The sequence below is a fragment of the Ovis canadensis genome, chromosome 17 (assembly GCF_042477335.2).
Source record: "Ovis canadensis isolate MfBH-ARS-UI-01 breed Bighorn chromosome 17, ARS-UI_OviCan_v2, whole genome shotgun sequence".
In the NCBI taxonomy this organism is placed as follows: domain Eukaryota; kingdom Metazoa; phylum Chordata; class Mammalia; order Artiodactyla; family Bovidae; genus Ovis; species Ovis canadensis.
The window spans coordinates 75,584,379-75,602,063 of NC_091261.1; the positions used below are offsets into that span (position 1 = coordinate 75,584,379).

Sequence of the window (17,685 nt, forward strand, 5' to 3'; positions counted from 1 at the left end):
ACGGGTATGTCCCAGGGCCAGACGTTGGGGTGTGTTCTTTCAGGGCAAAGTATTCCCCAAACTGCGCAAGCGAAGCCCCCAGGGTTCATCCGAGTCCACGTCTTCAGACAAGGAAGACGACGAGGCCACGGATTACGTGTTCAGGATCATCTATCCCGGCATGCAGTCTGAACTCGGTAAGCTGCCCTGGCCCTTGGCCCGGGGAATCAATCTGTTTAGCTGGTCCTGAAATTGACTTCAGCTGCGTGGGACCAGAGGCCAAGAGATGTGAATTCTGGGGTTAGTAGGGGGACTTGGAATCAGGAAATTGGGGTATCGGCAGCCTTGATTTTCCCCCAAATGAATGACCACTCTCTACTTGGCTAACTTAGGTGTCCCTGGGTGTGAGGTGGCATGGGGTAGCAGCTGTGACATGGGCTCTGGAATCCTGGTTGAACTTGGGCAAATCCCATCACCCCTCTGTGCCTTGGTTTCCTCGTCTGTAAAATGTGGATGTTCATAGCACCTGTTTCACAGGACTCTCACGAGGATCAAATGAGATAAAGTACTTGGCACAGAAAGAACACTCAAATGCTATTATGTGTTTGTTACTGTTATTTTTTTTTACTTCAACAGATTATTGTAAGGATTCAGTGAGATAATAAGCTGGTCGTCGTAGAGCCCATAGAATGAGGCCTCGCATACCGTAGGCCCTCAAGTAGTTGTCAAGACAGCAGAGGGGGTGATTCCCTGGCCGTCCAGTGGTTAGGACTCTGCTTTTTCTCTGCCGAGGGAGCGGGCTCAATCCTTGGTTGGGGAACTAAGATCCAGCAAGTCATGCAGCACAACCAAAAAAATAAATAAAAGACAGCAGAGGGGAAGGTCAACCCCAGACACTGGCACACGAGGTTATAACGTGTGTCCTGCTGTTTGCATGGTGCCTGCTGTGAAGTAGATGCTTAGTGAATGGAAACTGCGGTTACTGCAAAGATCATCAATTCCAGAGGGCTGTGGTGGCGATTAAATGAGTTAATATTTGAGAAATTCTCAGAAGGAAGCCTGGCATTTGTTAGGCCCTGTATGCATGTCTGTTAAACAGGTGAGTAATAAGTTACAGCGTGTTTCTGGAAGCCTCATTTTATCTAACCCCCTGTGGCCCTGTTGTTCCCATCTAATGGATAATGGCTCCGAGATTCCCTTTGTTTAAGCCACCACAGCGGGGCGGTGAGGACGTTTTTAAAGCAGACGTCCTCCCTGGCGAGGTTGGACTCACCGTCCCAGGCCTCTGGATGCTCTCGCTCGCACCCAGTGCTGTCAGAGCTGGGGTGTGGGGCAGGCTTGGTGGTAAGGCCTTGGGTTAGCCTGTGTCTCTATGTGTGTTCCTTATGGCCCGTTAGGAGCAAAGCCTCACATTCTGTGTCATTAAGAGCCATAGAGTGTCCTGACGTGTATCCCTACATCTGTTCCCGCCCAGGAAGGTCTGGAGCTGCCCCAGCCTCTCGGTGGTACCACGTTCCCCCAGAGAGCTGATTCATCCGAGGGGCCAGGTGCCCTGCGGCTGCCTTCCCTGGCAGCTCGCTCTACGGGGACCCATCCAACAAATGATTTGTAGGCTCTTGCTGGGAGCCAGGCTGGGTGCTCAATGTCTCTCCTCTTTGGGGAACATCCACGTTAGCCTGTCGTGGCCCTGCGTGTGCCAGGGGAACAGATGCTAGCTGCGCCCACTCACCCCCTCTGTGTGTGCAGCTCCACTGCCATCTGCCAGCCTTAGTGTCTCCTTGCCTAAGGGTTTCTCCAGCCACCAGGGTTCCTTCTGCCCGTGGGTGGGGTGGACTACAATCAGTGCCTCCCTGGAGCAGTCAGCGACTGGAAGGAGCTGTGTATAAATGCGCCAGCTCCCTCACCCCTCGAGGGAGACCATTCTGAAACGTGTGTTCTGCACGTGTCTGAGAGACCCCTCACGAGATCAAGTGCCAATTGTCCGTAACGGCAACATACATGGTGACTAACTCGCCACTCTCCTCACCCTTTTCCTCCTGGGTCCCTTTATCTCTCCCTACCTGTGCTTCTTGGAAGCACCTCCCAACTTGCACATAAATCCTTGTCTGCCTTGTCACCAACTCAGTGTGTTTTAAAAAGAGTTTCTCAATCTTAGCACTACTGACATTTTGGATGGAATAATTCTTTGCAGTGGGGGCTGTCCTATGCCCTGTGGGATGTATATTAAAAACCAAACATCACTTTGCCAACAAAAGTCTATATAGTCAAGGCTATGGTCTTTCCAGTAGTCACGTACAAATGTGAGAGCTGTACCATAAAGAAGGCTGAGCACCAAAGAATTGATACTTTTGAACTGTGGTACTAGAAAAGACTCTTGAGAGTCCCTTGAACAGCAAGGAGATCAAACCAGTCAATCTTAAAGGAAGTCAACCCTTAATACTCATTGGAAGGACTGATGATGAAGCTCCAATACCTTGGCCACCTGATGCAAAGAGCCAACACATTGGAAAAGACCCTGATGCTGGGAAAAATTGAAGGCAAGAGGAGAAGGGGGCAGCAGAGGATGAGATGGTTGGATGGCATCACCGACTCAATGGAAGTGAACTTGGGCAAACTTTGGGAGATGGTGAGCGTCAGGGAGGCCTGGAGTGCTGCAGTCCATAGGGTCACAGAGTCGGACATGACTTGGTGATGGAACAACAAGAAAAATTCTTTGTGGTGGGGGCTGTCCTTTGCACTGTAGGATTCTGAGTAGCTTCCCTGGTCTCCACTCACTGGATGCCAAGTAGTGAATCCGTCCCCACCACCAGCACCACACTGTGGCAGCCAGAAGTGTCTGCACGCATCACCAAGTGTCCCTTGGAAGGCCAGCAGCACCCCAGTTGAGACCTGCTGGTCTAGGGCAAGGACGGTTTAGGGAATCAACAGCCAACAGGAGAACAGCTGAGAGGGTATGAATAGGATCTCGGGGTCTGATCCTCTGGGTTGGAATCCCAGCTTCACCACTTATTAGCTGGGTGGTCTTAGGCATGCTGCTTAAACTCACTGTGCCTCAGTCTTCCAATCTGTAAAAGGGATAATGGTAGGACTTGAGCTCGGAAACTGATAGCTGTTGTTAGTGGGAAGAGAAGAAGGGACTTTAGCCAAAAAGACAGGTTATCCCAGTGACGACCTGGTGAGGCTTTGGGTGAGTAAGCTGTCTTGTTGTTCTGAGCCTCTGTTTTCTCTCGTGCAAAATAGGAGATGAAACACATGCCTTACAGTAGGGGTCCCCACCCTCTGGGATCCAGTGCCTGATGGTCTGAGGTGGAGCTGATGCAATAATAATAGAAATAAAATCCACAATAAATGTCATGCACCTGAATCATGCCCAAGCCATCCACCCCAACCCCAGTCCATGGAAAAGTTGTCTTCCCCAAATCCAGTCTCTGGAGCTGAAAAGGTTGGAGACCACTGCCTTACAGGCTCATCAGGAATGAGGCAGTTCCCTGAATAGTATGGCACCCAGCACATAGTAGGCACTTTCTAGATGTCAGCATTCTTTCTTCCTCTGATCAAACACAAGCCAAGGGTACTGTGTGGAGCAGGACAGGGGAAAGGCTCAAGCCCCGGGGAACTGGTTCCTCTGCCTTTTCAGCGTCCTGCTCCACCCCCCGCAGACCTTCCATTTCATTGGTGTTTTTATTTTTGTCTCTTAAGTTGCTTCCAGCCCCCTGGGCGGCACTCCCCCCATCTCCGCGGGTCCTGCCTGGACGGTGGTTCCTGCAGGCCGGTCCGTGTTAGTGGTGGCCAGGGGCAGCCGGTGGGCGCAAACCAGACGGGACACGACCCTCCCCACGTCACGCCTGAAGCCGCAGTCCCTCAGTAATGTCCGGGCTCCCCTCCCGCCTGGGACTGGGCGCCGGCCACCTCTGCCATGTTGTCATTTGAGTCCTGGTCCCCAGGGGGAGATGGAGGCAGGGAAGATTGATGCCTTGCACTGTCTTGCCTTTGTGCTACAAAATGCAGCTTGGGGTGTTGTGGGCTCAGCAGCAGAGGGGCCCACTGATGATGTCTGCAGGGTGCGAGAGGCTGGAGCTGGGGGGATGCTTGCCATACCTGGGCACATCTCCTGGTTGGTGCTTCCTGGAGGTTGACTGAGAACTGATGTTTTCAAGAATGTTTTCATAAAATGTTTTCAAGAACATTTTATAGGGGCTGACTGGTCTTTCTTGGCCAGTTCATTGGTAAGTCTGCTACAAAGCCACTTTTGATGGCCCCCAGAACCTCATTCTGTTAGCGGCTTTCTATTCTGTCCGTGGGTGCAGCAGGTGCTGTCAGCAGGGAGCTGGGATGACTGGTGGGGCCGGGTCCACAGCTCCTCATCTCCTTAGAGCCCAAGGGGGCCAGGTATTACCAGCCATCCTTGAGAAGGCGCTGCTCATCAGGCAAATGTGTACCCCTCTTAAGTTCCTAAAGCAGGGCTTGGCAAACTAAGGCCAAAAGCCGAATCCTCTGTATAGCTCATGAACTAAGATTGGTGTTGATGTTTTTAAATAACTGAAAAAAAAAGGAAGAATATTTTGTGACGTGTGAAAATGGTATGAAATTCACAGTATAATGTCCATGAATGAAATTTTATTAGAACATAACCCATGCTCATTTGTTTGCAATTTTTTTGGCTAATTTTGTTCTATGACGGCAGAGTAGAATGGTTATGATAGTGACCCAATGTCTTGCAGACCCGCAAATATTGTCTACCTGGCCCTTTATAGGAGATAGCCAGCAAGTCCTGTCCTAGAGAAAATAACTTTCTTGCACCAAGAGGCCAGGAAATTAACCATAGAAACGGTAATGCCTGGGGCACCCGTGTGTTTGTTCTGCAGCGTTGCAAATGCCGTGGCTTCCGTGGAGCCGGGAAAGAAAACAATATGGGAAACAATGAATGGTATATCCTTGGGAGCAACTGATCAGGAACCACCAGTGTCCAAGAGTTAGGAGACCATTTGTGCCCCTTGGCTCTTAGACACGGCTACTACCTCAGAACTTTTTGAAAGACAGACTCGAGGGCTGTATTGCCAGGAGACTTTAATTCAGTAGGTCAGGCATATGGGTGGGATACAGGCATATGGCTTTTAAACAAGCACCCCACATGGTTCTGGGGGAGTTGCCTCTATTTGAGGCTCTCTTGGTAGAGCAGCTATAGGAGCAGGACCATGGACAGTGCAGGCATCTTCATCAGTGGGGACTCCTCTGGGTCCCCTTGCTACTGAGTGTCCTGCCTCCCCTGCTGAGTCAGGCTCCCTCACATCTCACCACCAGGGCTCCCCATGAGACCTACCTCTGGGGACTTGAGGCCATGGGTCCTCCCCAGGATTCCCCAGCAGGCTCCCCTTCCTTCCTGCCAGCCTCCCGTGAGGACAACTAAATGACAACATGGTGTGGGTTGGCCTGCTGCTCTGCGATCGGACCTGTCTACTTGGCTCTGGTCTCTTTCTGTCTCTTCAACTGCCATCAGCTCTTCCCATCACCTCGGGGACCCGAAATCGTGGTGGTGGCTTTCATTGGCTTGGATGGGCTCAAGGACCTGGGTCAGACAGTGGTTGAGGTCGCTCTTTCCTGCTGGGACATTCAGGGTCTTTCCCCTGTCCCTGTGCTGGTGTGGGGGTGAGCTGCTTGCTTTGGGGGGAAGTTTTTGTGTCCCTCGGAAGCTTTACCAGGGCTCTTCCTCTGCCCTTTCTACCACCACAGTTCCCCAGGACCTAATGGATGTCTCTGTGAGCAACCTGCCATCCCTGTGGCAACCCAGCCCCCGGCAGCCCTGTTCCTCCTGTTCGCAGAGTGGCTCGGCTGATGGCGGCACAACCAACGGCTGCAACCATGAGAGGTATGAGGGGCTTGGGCTGTGGACGGAAGAAACGCAAGCACTGACTGGGGGTGTGCAGGCACCCGCTTCTTGTCCTGTGCTGGATTCAGGGGGGTTAACTTAGGCTATAGAAACATCCAGGGCTTCCCTGGTGGCTCAGCGGTGAACAGCCCACTGGTCAATGCAGGAGATGTGGGTTCGATCCCTGGGTGGGTGAGATCCCCTGGAGAAGGAAATGGCAACCCACTCCAGTATTCCTGCCTGGGAAATCCCACGGACAGAGGAGCCTGGCGGGGCTACAGTCTATGGGGTCGCAGAGTCGGACATGACTGAGCAACTAAGCAATGACAACAACAACATAAAATCATTCAGATCTCGGTTAAATCCTAGCCTTGTGAAGTCCTAGCTTCCTTATATATATCAGTCAGGATCAACAAGGTGCTGTCGCTGTAACAAACAGTCCTAAAATCTCAGTGATTTATTACAACAAAAAAGTACTTATCATGCATGCTGAGTGTCTACCATGCATCAGCAGGGGTCTTTGCTTTTTCTATGTTCACAGCCCTGGCAGATGGAGTCACCACCATCTTGAATATTGCAAATCCCAGTGACTAAGGGAAATGCATTCTTTATTTATCTGTCTTAGGGACAAATCAAATAATGGTTTAAAAGTGGCCAGCTCGTGTACCAGGCACATGGTGATATTCAGTAAATGACACTTCTTAAATTTGTTGCACAAAGTTAAATCCTTGATCTCTCTCCTTGTCTGCAGACCTCTGTCTTCTCAGGACTACTCAGCCCATTCATGAGACTGGTCATATTTCCCACTGACCCAGCCTGGCCTGGCCTGGGAGAGTGGAATCCTTTTTTCCTTGCCGGGCCTCTGTCCCAGCACATGGCCCATTCTTGAGCCGTAGGAATATAAGTGGGGGCCAACATCAAATCTGTGAAGCCGCAGAACTCCTGGCTCTCAGTGTGTGGTCTGTGGACCAGCAGCATCATCACCTGAGCAGATTCTCTGCCCCTCACCCCAGAAATGCTGAAGCTGAATCTGCATTTAACACATCACCTAGGGTCCCAAGACGGTGTGTGTGCTTTTCAGCTTGAGAAGCACTGAAATGACTAGAGATCCTCACATTTTAATATCCATCAGAATCACCTTGGGGATCACAGACTGCTTCCTTGACCACTTCCTGGAGATCCTGATTGGGTAGATCTGTGCAGGGCCTAGGAATCCACATGCTGGAGAAACCCCAAGTGATTCTGTGACTGATGGTCCACGGACCATTGACAAATGCTGTTCTAACCCAGTACCCCCCCTCACAGCATCTGCTTCCACAGCTGCAGTGATGGGGAACTCGCCGCCTTACAGATAGCCAGGGCCACTCTAGGGGGCAGTGATCAGTATGATGCTGCCCTTCTGTAACCTGAGGATGCCTGAGCCTCACCAGCCTGAGGGCACAAAGAGAGTGACTTGAATGCTTAATGCCTCCACGTGCATGCCTGGAGGACTTCAGCCATGCCTCCTTCCCAGTCTCCCTGGGCTTTTAATGGGTGCGACATTCTTCTACTCTGTTCTCTCCAAGAATGTACCACACTCCCTTCAGCAGTCCCGTTTCCCCATCAGTTCTGAGGCCATATTCCTCTCTCCTCTTTCACCCAAAACAGCCCCCTGCCCTCAAATTCCCGTGCAAGGATAATCTCAGAGGCATTACCTGCTTTGCAATTAGCCAGGCTCTGAATCCCAGACTGGCTCCTCTTGGGTTCAGCTGGATGACTTTAGAAGTCAGAACATTTTCTGCTGGTGATGGAAACCCACTTCCAACTGGTGCAAATGAAAAAGAAAATGTACTGATGGAACTGAGACATCCAGCAGCATGGAGGCTTCAGGCATGGCTGGATCCAGATGCTGCACACAGGAATGTGTTTCTTGAGTGCTCGGCTCTGCTTATCTCTAGGACGGTTTCATTCTCAGGCAGGCCCTTCCTATGCAGCAGGAAAAATGGACCCTAGCAGCTGCTGCTCTGTATCCCACTGGCTTAGGAACCCAAGTAAAGAAGAGTATCATTTTTCTAGTAGTTCAACAAAAATCTCAGGGTTGATTCTTACTGGCCCAGGTTGAATCATGTGACCTCCCCTCTGACCCAATCACTGTGACTCCAAGCTGAGTCATGTACATGGGTAGAATCAGCTCCACCCAAAGCGTAGGAACAGAATTGAGGAAGAGGAAGCTTCCAAGAAGAAGGGGCAGTGATGCTACGCAGGTGGAAACAACAGTTCCCCTGGTCTCTCTGACTGACTGCTTCTCATCCGCTCCCCAGAGATAACGAGTTATGCTCCTGTCCAGCAAGCCCGGGCCATGTATGGATCTGTACTAAGTGTCTTCCTTTTGCTCCATCTGCAGGGCCCCCTTGAAGCTTCTCTGTGACAATATGAAGTACCAGATCCTTTCCAGAGCCTTCTATGGATGTGCGTATTGGCCTTATTTGCCGTTTTTGTCTCCAGGGAGCATTTATTCAGTGCCTACTGCGTATCAGCAGTATCCGGGAAATGAGCCTGGCTCTGCGCCTCCGTTTCCTAGGTGTCTCGTGTTGGTTAAGTTACATTAACCTCCCTGAGCCTCAATTTCCTCTTTTACAGACCGAACATAAAATTTCTCCCTTGGTTCTAAGAGAAGGCAGTGAACAATGGGGCTCCTTGCTGGAAGGAGCAAGGTTTAATTACCATTGCATCTCTATTTCCCACCTTAGAGGGTGTGTTTTCAGGATTAAACGGAAACATACATAAAGCACCTGACATTGCTTGAGGCTGGTGCTCAGTAGATGTCAGTTTTCTCTTCCTATAGGCAGGAGCAGAAGAGTAAGATGGCCTAATGCCTTCCCAAGAACTTAAAAACTAAATTAATAACACAAGTGCTCTGATGATTTCCAGTTAACAGATGAGGAAACTGAGGCAAAGGGACTCACCCAAGGTCACACAGCAAATAAACCAGCAGAGCTGGAACTCTCAAACCCAGGCCTGTGAAGGCTCTGTTTTTTCCACTCTCCTATTTTGATTCTTAGCAAGTTTTATTTCCCCCACCTCACAGCCTAGTTGGGGAAGATAAAACATGTGTATATTTTAAGGAAATCTAGAAATGTGTTACTACATCCTGCATGGATGGGCCTGTCAAAAAATAGTGCAGGTCATATCAGCCTGGAACGAGCTCATGGGGAAAGCGTGAGCTCCCCAAGGTCAGGCTTTTTGCCTGTTCTGTTACCGTCCATCCACAGTGCCTGATGCAGGGCCTGGCGTGGAGGAGGCTCTGGGCAAGTATTTATGAAACCACAGTGGAGGAGCTTCCTGGTAGAAGGGGTGGGAGTCAAGGTGGGCTTGATGCCCTCAGGTGATGTGGCTCCTCCCTGATGGTGGTTGAGAGCCCAGGTTCTGGAGCAGATGGTCTGCGTTCATATCCCAACTCCACACCTAGCACCGTGATCTGGGCAAGTGACGCATGCAGACTGTGCCTCAGTGTTCGCATCTGTAAGCTGGGCATAGTAAGAGGACCTGCTTCATAGGGTTGTAGTGAGAATCAACTAAGCTATCTAAGCTCTGGGAGCAGCACCCTGGGGCACAGTGTGTGCTGTGTGTCAGCCATCGCACCGTCGTCATCAAAATCATCGTCATTAGCCCCATTGTTGGTGGGTTGAGTCCTCAGGCTCCAGGTGGCCCAGGGTCTTCTCTGGGACTTAAGGATGAATTGGGGGTCGGGAATAACCAGAAGGAAAGAGCCCGGTCAAAGCAAACACAGGCTAGCGTTTGCTGAATGCTACATGTGAGCCGGGTGCTGTGCCCTCCAGGCACCCAGGGTGGAGCAGATGAAGGGTGGTGCGTTGGCGGGTAATCCTCTAAGAGTGCAGGGCCATCTTTGAAAGCAAACCAGTGCCTTCAGCATCTCGCCTGCTACTCACCTCAGGGCCTTCTTTATCCAGCTGCAATGTGAACAAGTCCTCTCCTCTCCCATTCTCTCTCTCTCAGTATTCATTGGAGGCACCCCGAGGCACAGTGAGCCCGCAGAGTCACTTGCCCCTTCCTGCCTCCAGCTTGTGAATTAAGTGCCTTGGTTTCCAGCCCGAGAGGAGCGGGCATCACCTCAATTGAGACTGAGAAAGGTGACGTGACTTCCCCAGGGTCGCAGGGCCATGAAGCAGTTGAGCCAGCAAGTAATTTCGCCCCTCTGAGCCTCACCTTCCTCAACCTGGAAAAGGGGGATGATGAGAATTCGCTGGTCACAAGGGTTCAGGCAGATTACGAGGAGGACAGTACTTTGGAGACTTTGTGAGACAAGGCTGGGGTGCTACGTTGTGGGCAGTGACACTCTACCTCCCTCCCCACAGGGCTTGCCTACTGCAGACACCTGTCTACCGTGAGGACCCACCTGTCAGCCCTGGTCAATCACATGATCGTGTCCCCTGACTTGCCCTGTGATGCTGGACAGGGGCTGACAGCCAGGATCTGGGAGCAGTACCTTCAGGACAGCACAGTAAGGCTTGGCCTGGCTCGGCCTGCTGTGGGGTAGAGGCTTTGGGGGACAGAGACTATGGGGACCTCTTAGCATTCTGCAAAGAGTGAAGAACGCAAGTGTACATATTTTTTAAGTTTTAAAATATCATGTCTCTGCTACACCCCCCCAGTTCTGATCCCCTAAATTAATGACTAATGTCAGTTTGGTGTAGACTTTGCTATACATTTCCTATACTTATACATCCACAGCTATGTCTATATAGATAGAGCTGAAATTCATTTTTTAATGAGGTGACATTATGTTTGCATTTTAAGTGATCAACTTACTTTTATATGAAGGACATCTTTCAGATCTCTAGGTGAAATACTGCATGTTAGAACCTTAGCCCCTCATATATGTGTGGACCATAATTTAATCAAATCTTCTTCTAATGATGGACATCTAGGCTGTTCCTGTTTCTTTTCTTTTTTTTAAATTATTTCAGCAGTGCTATAGTCAACATCTTTATAAGCACATACCTTTCTGTACTAGTTTTCTTATTTCAAGGATAGATTCTTAGAAATAAAGCTGTTTGATGTCCATTTTAAATTTAAATGGATATGACAGCTTACCTTTCTCGAAAAGTTACAGTGTTCATGATCTCTGGCAGTCGGTGAGCATGATTGCACGTTTCTTGAGGAATGCAAAAGATTTATCAATTTCTGGGCCCCACTCCAGCTTTACTGATTGAGCACTTCTAAGAGTGGACCCCAAGAATTTATATTTTGGGAATTTCCCACAGAATTCCCTGGTAGACCAATGGTTAGGACTACATGCTTTCATTGCTGAGGTCCCAGATTCAATCCCTAGTTAGGGAACTGAGATCTCTCAAGCCATGCATTGCAGCCAAAAAAAAAAGAAGAAAGAAAAGAAAGTTCCCCAAATGCTCCTAGAGATCTCCCCAGTTTGGGAAGCACTATCCTAAGGACAAATTGGCTGAAATAATAAATAGTCAAAACGGATGTTTTTCATCTAACGCTTCTGCAGTCGTTTGTTGCGTTGTTGTATCCGGGCTGCAGTAACACTGTAGTCCCTTCTGTTTTAGTTGCTTAACCCTATAGAGGTGTATTTCTTACTCGTTTATTAATAACAGCAATTGAGGGTTTCCTAGGGTTTTGCTTTTTCAAATATGATGCCACGATGGACATCTGTGTTCATTGCTTGTTCACAGCATGATTACTGAGGGTCTGAGAGGTGGGCCCACTGGGCCACAGAGCCCATGCCCTAGTTTCGTGTTGACCAAATCTTTGCCTCCCCCCACCTACCAGAGTTACGAGGAGCAGGAGCTGCTGCGTCTCATCTACTACGGGGGCATCCAGCCGGAGATCCGCAAAGCCGTGTGGCCCTTCCTCCTGGGCCACTACCAGTTCGGGATGACAGAAACAGAGAGGAAGGAGGTAGGTTACCCCAGGGGGCAGTGGGGTCCTTGGCAACAGGAAGAGCCAGGTACGTGGGGCTGGGGGAGCTCTAGTCCCCTGGTAGACCAGGGGGACAGGGAGATAAGGGGGAGCCAGGAAAGGTGAGGGCAGTGCCGTCCAATAAACGCAGCACAAGCCACAGATGCCATTTTTTCAAATCGCTTTTTTGAGATAATGATAGACTCACATGCGCTTGTAAGAAATAATGCAGAGCCATCTCCTTCACCCAACTTCCCACAATGGTAACTTCTTGCAAAACTATAATACAATTTATCATAAGCAGGATATTGACATCAACATGGATATACACTGGCAGTTAAAGTCCATATTTTATTGCATTTGTTTTTGTTGTTGTCTATACTAAATATGTATATATTTTTAATTGAGATATAGTTTATTTACAACATTATGCTAGTTTCAGGTGTTTAACATAGTAATTCAAAATTTTTATAAATTAGGGATTTCCCTGGTGGTGCAGTGGTTAAGACTCTGTGCTTCCCATGCAGGGAGCATGGGTTCAATCCCTGGTCTGGGAACTAAGATCCATATGGCACGCAACACAGCTGAAAAATAAGATTAAAAAAACAATTGTGTTAACCTAACTGATTAACATTGGAGAAGGAAATGGCAACCCACTCCAGTGTTTTTGCCTGGAGAATCCCAGGGACAGCGGAGCCTGGTGGGCTGCCGACTATGGGATCGCACAGAGTCAAACACGACTGAAGCCACTTAGCAGGAGCAGCAGCAGCAGCAGCAGCAGCAACAGCAACTGATTAACATAGTGCCTGACATATAGTAGACATTCAATAAATATTTTACTCAGTCCAGACATCTGGACTTAACAATTAAAAAATGTTTTTATAAATTGCAATCCATTTACAGTCATTATAAAATATTGGGTATGTTCTGTGTGCTGTATAATATTTCCTCATACACACACACACACATATATATAATGTAAATATATATATGTCAGCCTTGATCAAACTTCCCATGCTACTCGTGCTCTCATGTATGTGTCTATCTAGTTCTCCACGGTTTTATCACACGAGTGGGTTTGTGTATCGCCACCACAGCCAACATGCTGAACGTTTTCTGGTGCTGCCGTGGCACTCGTGTCCTTTTATGGCCACACTGCCTCCCTCCCGCTCACTCCCATCCCTGACCCCTGGCAACCACTGATCTACTCTCTCCGGCTGACCGTGCATCTACCCCGGCAGGTGGATGAGCAGATTCACGCCTGTTACGCACAGACCATGTCCGAGTGGCTGGGCTGCGAGGCGATCGTGAGACAGAGGGAGCGGGAGTCCCACGCGGCCGCCCTGGCCAAATGCTCGTCGGGGGCCAGCCTGGACAGCCACCTGCACCAGATGATGCACCGGGACTCCACCATCAGCAATGAGGTGATGGGCTGCTCCCCTAGGGGAGCCAGGTGGAGGGTAAAGGCTGGGGTCTGCTTCATGGGGCTGCTGAAGGAAGGACAAGGGCTGGGTGTCTTAGCACAGACCTGACTCCAAACTCCAGCCCCTTCATTTCTTAGCTCTGGCAAAGCAGCTTCACTTCTATGCTTCAGTTACCTCATCTATGAAATGGAAATGACCATTTGTATAGGGGAGATTTGCGTGCAGGCTCCAACAAGATAGTGTATATAAACCATCCAATGCAGCATTAGACCTTCACTTATTCGGCAAATGCTGTTGAGTACCTACCATGTGCCGGGTACTGTCAGGAATGTCCTGGAATGTCAGGAATGCTCCAGTGAACAGGTCAGACACATCTGTCCTGACGAAGTCCCAAGTTTAGCAGCCAAAAGCCGGAGGTGAAAAGAAAATCAGTTCCCTTCACCAATGATGTATCAGTCATCAATTGCCACCCTAAAACTGTGTAACAAACAACCCCCAAAAGTCAGTGACATCCGACAATAACTGTTTCTTTTTCACTCCTGAGTCTGTGGTCAGCTGAAGCTCAGTTGAAAGGTTTGTTGTTCTTTGTCGGGTTCACACGTTTGGGGTGACTCAGCCCTGCCCCTCACGTCCATCCTCCAGCAGACTAGCCTGGCCACCTTCTCACAGTGAAAGCAGATCTTTACAAGAAAAAGCAGAAATGCGCAAGCATTTTCTATGTGTCTGCCCTGTTGAGTTTGCCAGCATCCCACTGGCTGCAGCAGGTCCCATGGCCTAGCTTAGCTTCAGAGGGGACAGAAACTAGAAGCTACAGGACTAAAAGCATGTATACAGGAAAGGAGCAGAGAATGGCCATTAATACAGGCAGTCCTTTGAGTTCAGAGTCTCGCGTGCAGAGCATTTAGAAGTGGCATTCTCTGGTTGCAGGTGGGAGGTGGAGGTCCTGTGGTTTGTGTAGCCTCCAAAGGGGCTCTAGGCAGGAGAGATGAGCCCCCCGCCACCCAGTTTTATTTGACAGATGGGAAGCGGAGGCCTTGAGACGGGACTTGCTCATGTCAGGAATAGAGACAAGACCACACTTTCTGACTCCCAGCCTAGCACTCCATCCTGAGCTCAGCGCAGGGACCCTGAGCCTAGATGCAGCCTCACCTGAGCTCCTTCCTGCCCCCTTTCCTCTCAGTCCTCCCAGAGCTGCAGTTCCGGCCGCCAGAACATCCGCCTGCAGAGCGACTCCAGCAGCAGCACACAGGTGACCTTCCAGAGCCCCCGCCCCCTCTCTACCCATCCGCCTCCCTCCAGCCCAGAATAATGGGATCAGAAGTCCCTCATCTTCAGGTCACTTAAGATTTCTGTTTTAGCTTTTTATACTTCCATTAAAAATTGAAGTTTTGCCTGCACAAGTAATTCATGAATCTCTTCTGCCTATTAAAAAAATATTGCAGAGAAAACTAAATTTGGTTTTGCCCATCCCTGATCCCCACATGCCCTCCCTAGGAATAACATTGCCATCTTCTCTGAATATACTTTGTTTTCTAGTTTTGACTTTGGAGTTAGGAAAGTGTTTTGTTTTGTTTTAACATGACTGAAAGCAATTTAATTGAAATTAAATCTTTTTAAAACCAGAAGCACATGAAATTAATAGTAAATCAAGTGGGTGCTATAACCACACCAAAGAAATACTTCAGTGATCTTGTGACATGATCTTATACAGTCTGCATTGATGGGATATGGCCTAAAGACACAAATAACCACAAATAAATCTTGGATATATATCCTGGAGACTTTTCCATAATATTTCATATTCATCTAAGTGTTCTTGAAAATTGATCCATCATGGTTAATTACATGGATATTTTTTAAGCCTGTTCCTTTAATTAGTTAACTTAAGAAATTTTTGTGCACATGATTTTGTGTGATGAAAGATTTTCTTCCTCAGAGCCAACTGCAATGCTCCCTGTTTCTTTCTGGATTTTTCTATGCCTGTTCCTGCATACAGAGTAGTTTTAAATTTTCTACAAATGGGAGAATATGTCCCACCTTGTTCTGCCTCCATCTTTTTACTGACTGTGTAGTGTCCCCGGCATGCATGTTCCATATCTGAACCAGCCCCCTGTGGATGGCTGTTCAGCTTGGAGCTGGAAGCAGCACCATGACAGACATCCTATCTCATCTGCCTTTGTGCACCTTGTCTGCAGGTCTTTGAGTCTGTGGACGAGGCGGAGCAGGTGGAGGCAGAAGGCAGGCTGGAAGAGAAACCGACCAAGATCCCCAACGGGAACCTGGTGAACGGCACCTGCTCCCCAGACTCAGGCCATCCCTCCTCCCACAACTTCTCCTCGGGCCTCTCGGAGCACTCAGAACCCAGCCTGAGCACGGAAGACAGCGTCATGGATGCCCAGCGCGCCGCCCCCCTGGTGCTTCGACCCAGGGACAGCAGCATGGATGACGGGCAGAGCAGTGAGGCCACCACCTCCCGGGACGAGGCCACTCGTGAGGAGCTGGCCGTGCAGGACAGCCTGGAGAGCGACCTCCTGGCCAACGAGAGCATGGACGAGTTCATGTCCATCACTGGCAGCCTGGACGTGGCTCTGCCCGAAAAGGAGGGCCCCATGATGGAAGGCTGGAGGGGCAGCGAGGCGGAAAAGCAGAGCCAGGTGGACAGTGAGGACAACCTCTCAGAGGAGCCTGAGATGGAGAGTCTCTTCCCCGCGCTCGCTTCTCTGGCCGTGACTACCTCGGCCAACAGCGAGGCGTCCCCCGTCTCTTCCAGCGGCGTCACCTACTCCGTAAGTCACCAGGATTCTCCTCCACTCCATTTTCTGCAGCCACGGGAGGGTGGCAAGCCTCTGTTATCCAGAACCACTTCTGTTTCATTGCCTTTTCCCCATCATGGAGGGTTCACTGTAGAAACCCATTTGGAAGAGAAGATAATTTAATACTTAAAGAACACAGGCTTTGCAGACAAACAGTGCTGGGTTCAAATCCAAGCTTAGGCACATCTTGGTTTACACTCATGTCCAGTATCTCTTAAATATTTTACTTTCTTGCCATAAAAACCCAGAGGAAAGAATGTCAACTGAAAAGGTTTTCTGAGCCAAGGATCATGTACCTGTTTTGTTTGGGGGGCTTCCCGGGTGGCTCAGACAGTAAAGACTGCCTGCAATGCAGGAGACCCAGGTTCAGTCCCTGAATTGGGAACATCCCCTGGAGAAGGGAATGGCTACCCACTTCAGTATTCTTGCCTGGAAAAGTCCCATGGACAGAGGAGCCTGGTGGGCTACAGTCCATGGGGTCACAGAGTTGGACACAACTCAGTGACTTCACTTTCTTTCTTTTTTAACTTTTTTGGCCTTGCAGCATGGCTTGGCGATCTTAGTTCCCTGACCAGGGACCAAACTCATGCCCCATGCAGTGGAAGTGAGGAGTTATAACCATTGAATCACTAGGGAAGTCCCTACATCCATTTTCTTTCAAAGAATTTGTCATTTCTGTCGCAAAGAGTCAGTCAGACTAGGCTGGATCCAAAAGCCTAAAGTTGTCTGGCCCAACTCTGCCTTTCCCCCGAGGCAGTTCAGTTCAGTTCAGTTACTCAGTCATGTCCGATTCTTTGCGACCCCATGAACCACAGCATGCCAGGCCTCCCTGTCCATCACCAACTCCCTGAGTCTACCCAAACCCATGTCCATTGAGTTGGTGGTGCCATCCACCCATTTCATCCTCTGTTGTCCCCTTCTCTACCTGCCCTCAATCTTTCCCAGCATCAGGGTCTTTTCAAATGAGTCAGCTCTTCACATCAGGTGGCCAAAGTATTGGAGTTTCAGCTTCAGCATCAGTCCTTCCAATGAATATTCAGGACTGATTTCCTTTAGGATGGACTGGTTGGATCTCCTTTCAGTCCAAGGGACTCTCAAGAGTCTTCTCCAACACCACAGTTCAAAAGCATCAATTCTTCGGTGCTCACCTTTCTGTATAGTCCAACTCTCACATCCATACATGACCACTGGAAAAACCATAGCCTTGACTAGACAGACCTTTGTTGGCAATGTAATGTCTCTGCTTTTCAATATGCTGTCTAGGTTGGTCATAACTTTCCTTCCAAGGAGTAAGCGTCTTTTAATTTCATGGCTGCAATCACCATCTGGAGTGATTTTGGAGCCCAAAAAAATAAAGTCAGCTACTGTTTCCACTGTTTCCCCATCTATTTGCCATGAAGTGATGGGACCAGATGCTGTGATCTTCGTTTTCTGAATGTTGAACTTTAGGCCAACTTTTTCACTCTCCTCTTTCACTTTCATTAAGAGTCTTTTTAGTTCATCTTCACTTTCTGCCATAAAGGTGGTATCATCTGCATATCTGAGGTTATTGATATTTCTCCCGGCAATCTTGATTCCAGCCTGTGCTTCCTCCAGCCCAGCATTTCTCATGATGTACTCTGCACATAATTAAATAAGCAGGGTGACAATATACAGCCTTGACGTACTCCTTTTCCTATTGGAA

General features: G+C 49.2%; 1 protein-coding gene across 4 annotated transcripts in view; it reads left to right on the forward strand.

Moving 5' to 3' along the window:
• Nucleotides 1-17,685, forward strand: part of SGSM1 (small G protein signaling modulator 1) — a 74,795-nt gene that overhangs the window by 40,649 nt on the left and 16,461 nt on the right. For 2 of the 4 annotated variants that reach the window (XM_069558288.1, XM_069558287.1), the window contains exons 12-20: nt 44-176; nt 3,679-3,843; nt 5,710-5,845; nt 8,229-8,293; nt 10,201-10,346; nt 11,636-11,764; nt 13,006-13,188; nt 14,369-14,437; nt 15,384-15,974. In XM_069558288.1, coding sequence (XP_069414389.1) covers nt 44-176; nt 3,679-3,843; nt 5,710-5,845; nt 8,229-8,293; nt 10,201-10,346; nt 11,636-11,764; nt 13,006-13,188; nt 14,369-14,437; nt 15,384-15,974 — 1,617 coding nt within the window. The remainder of the gene's footprint in view (nt 1-43; nt 177-3,678; nt 3,844-5,709; nt 5,846-8,228; nt 8,294-10,200; nt 10,347-11,635; nt 11,765-13,005; nt 13,189-14,368; nt 14,438-15,383; nt 15,975-17,685) is intronic. The other 2 variants (XM_069558290.1, XM_069558289.1) reach the window with 1 other exon arrangement.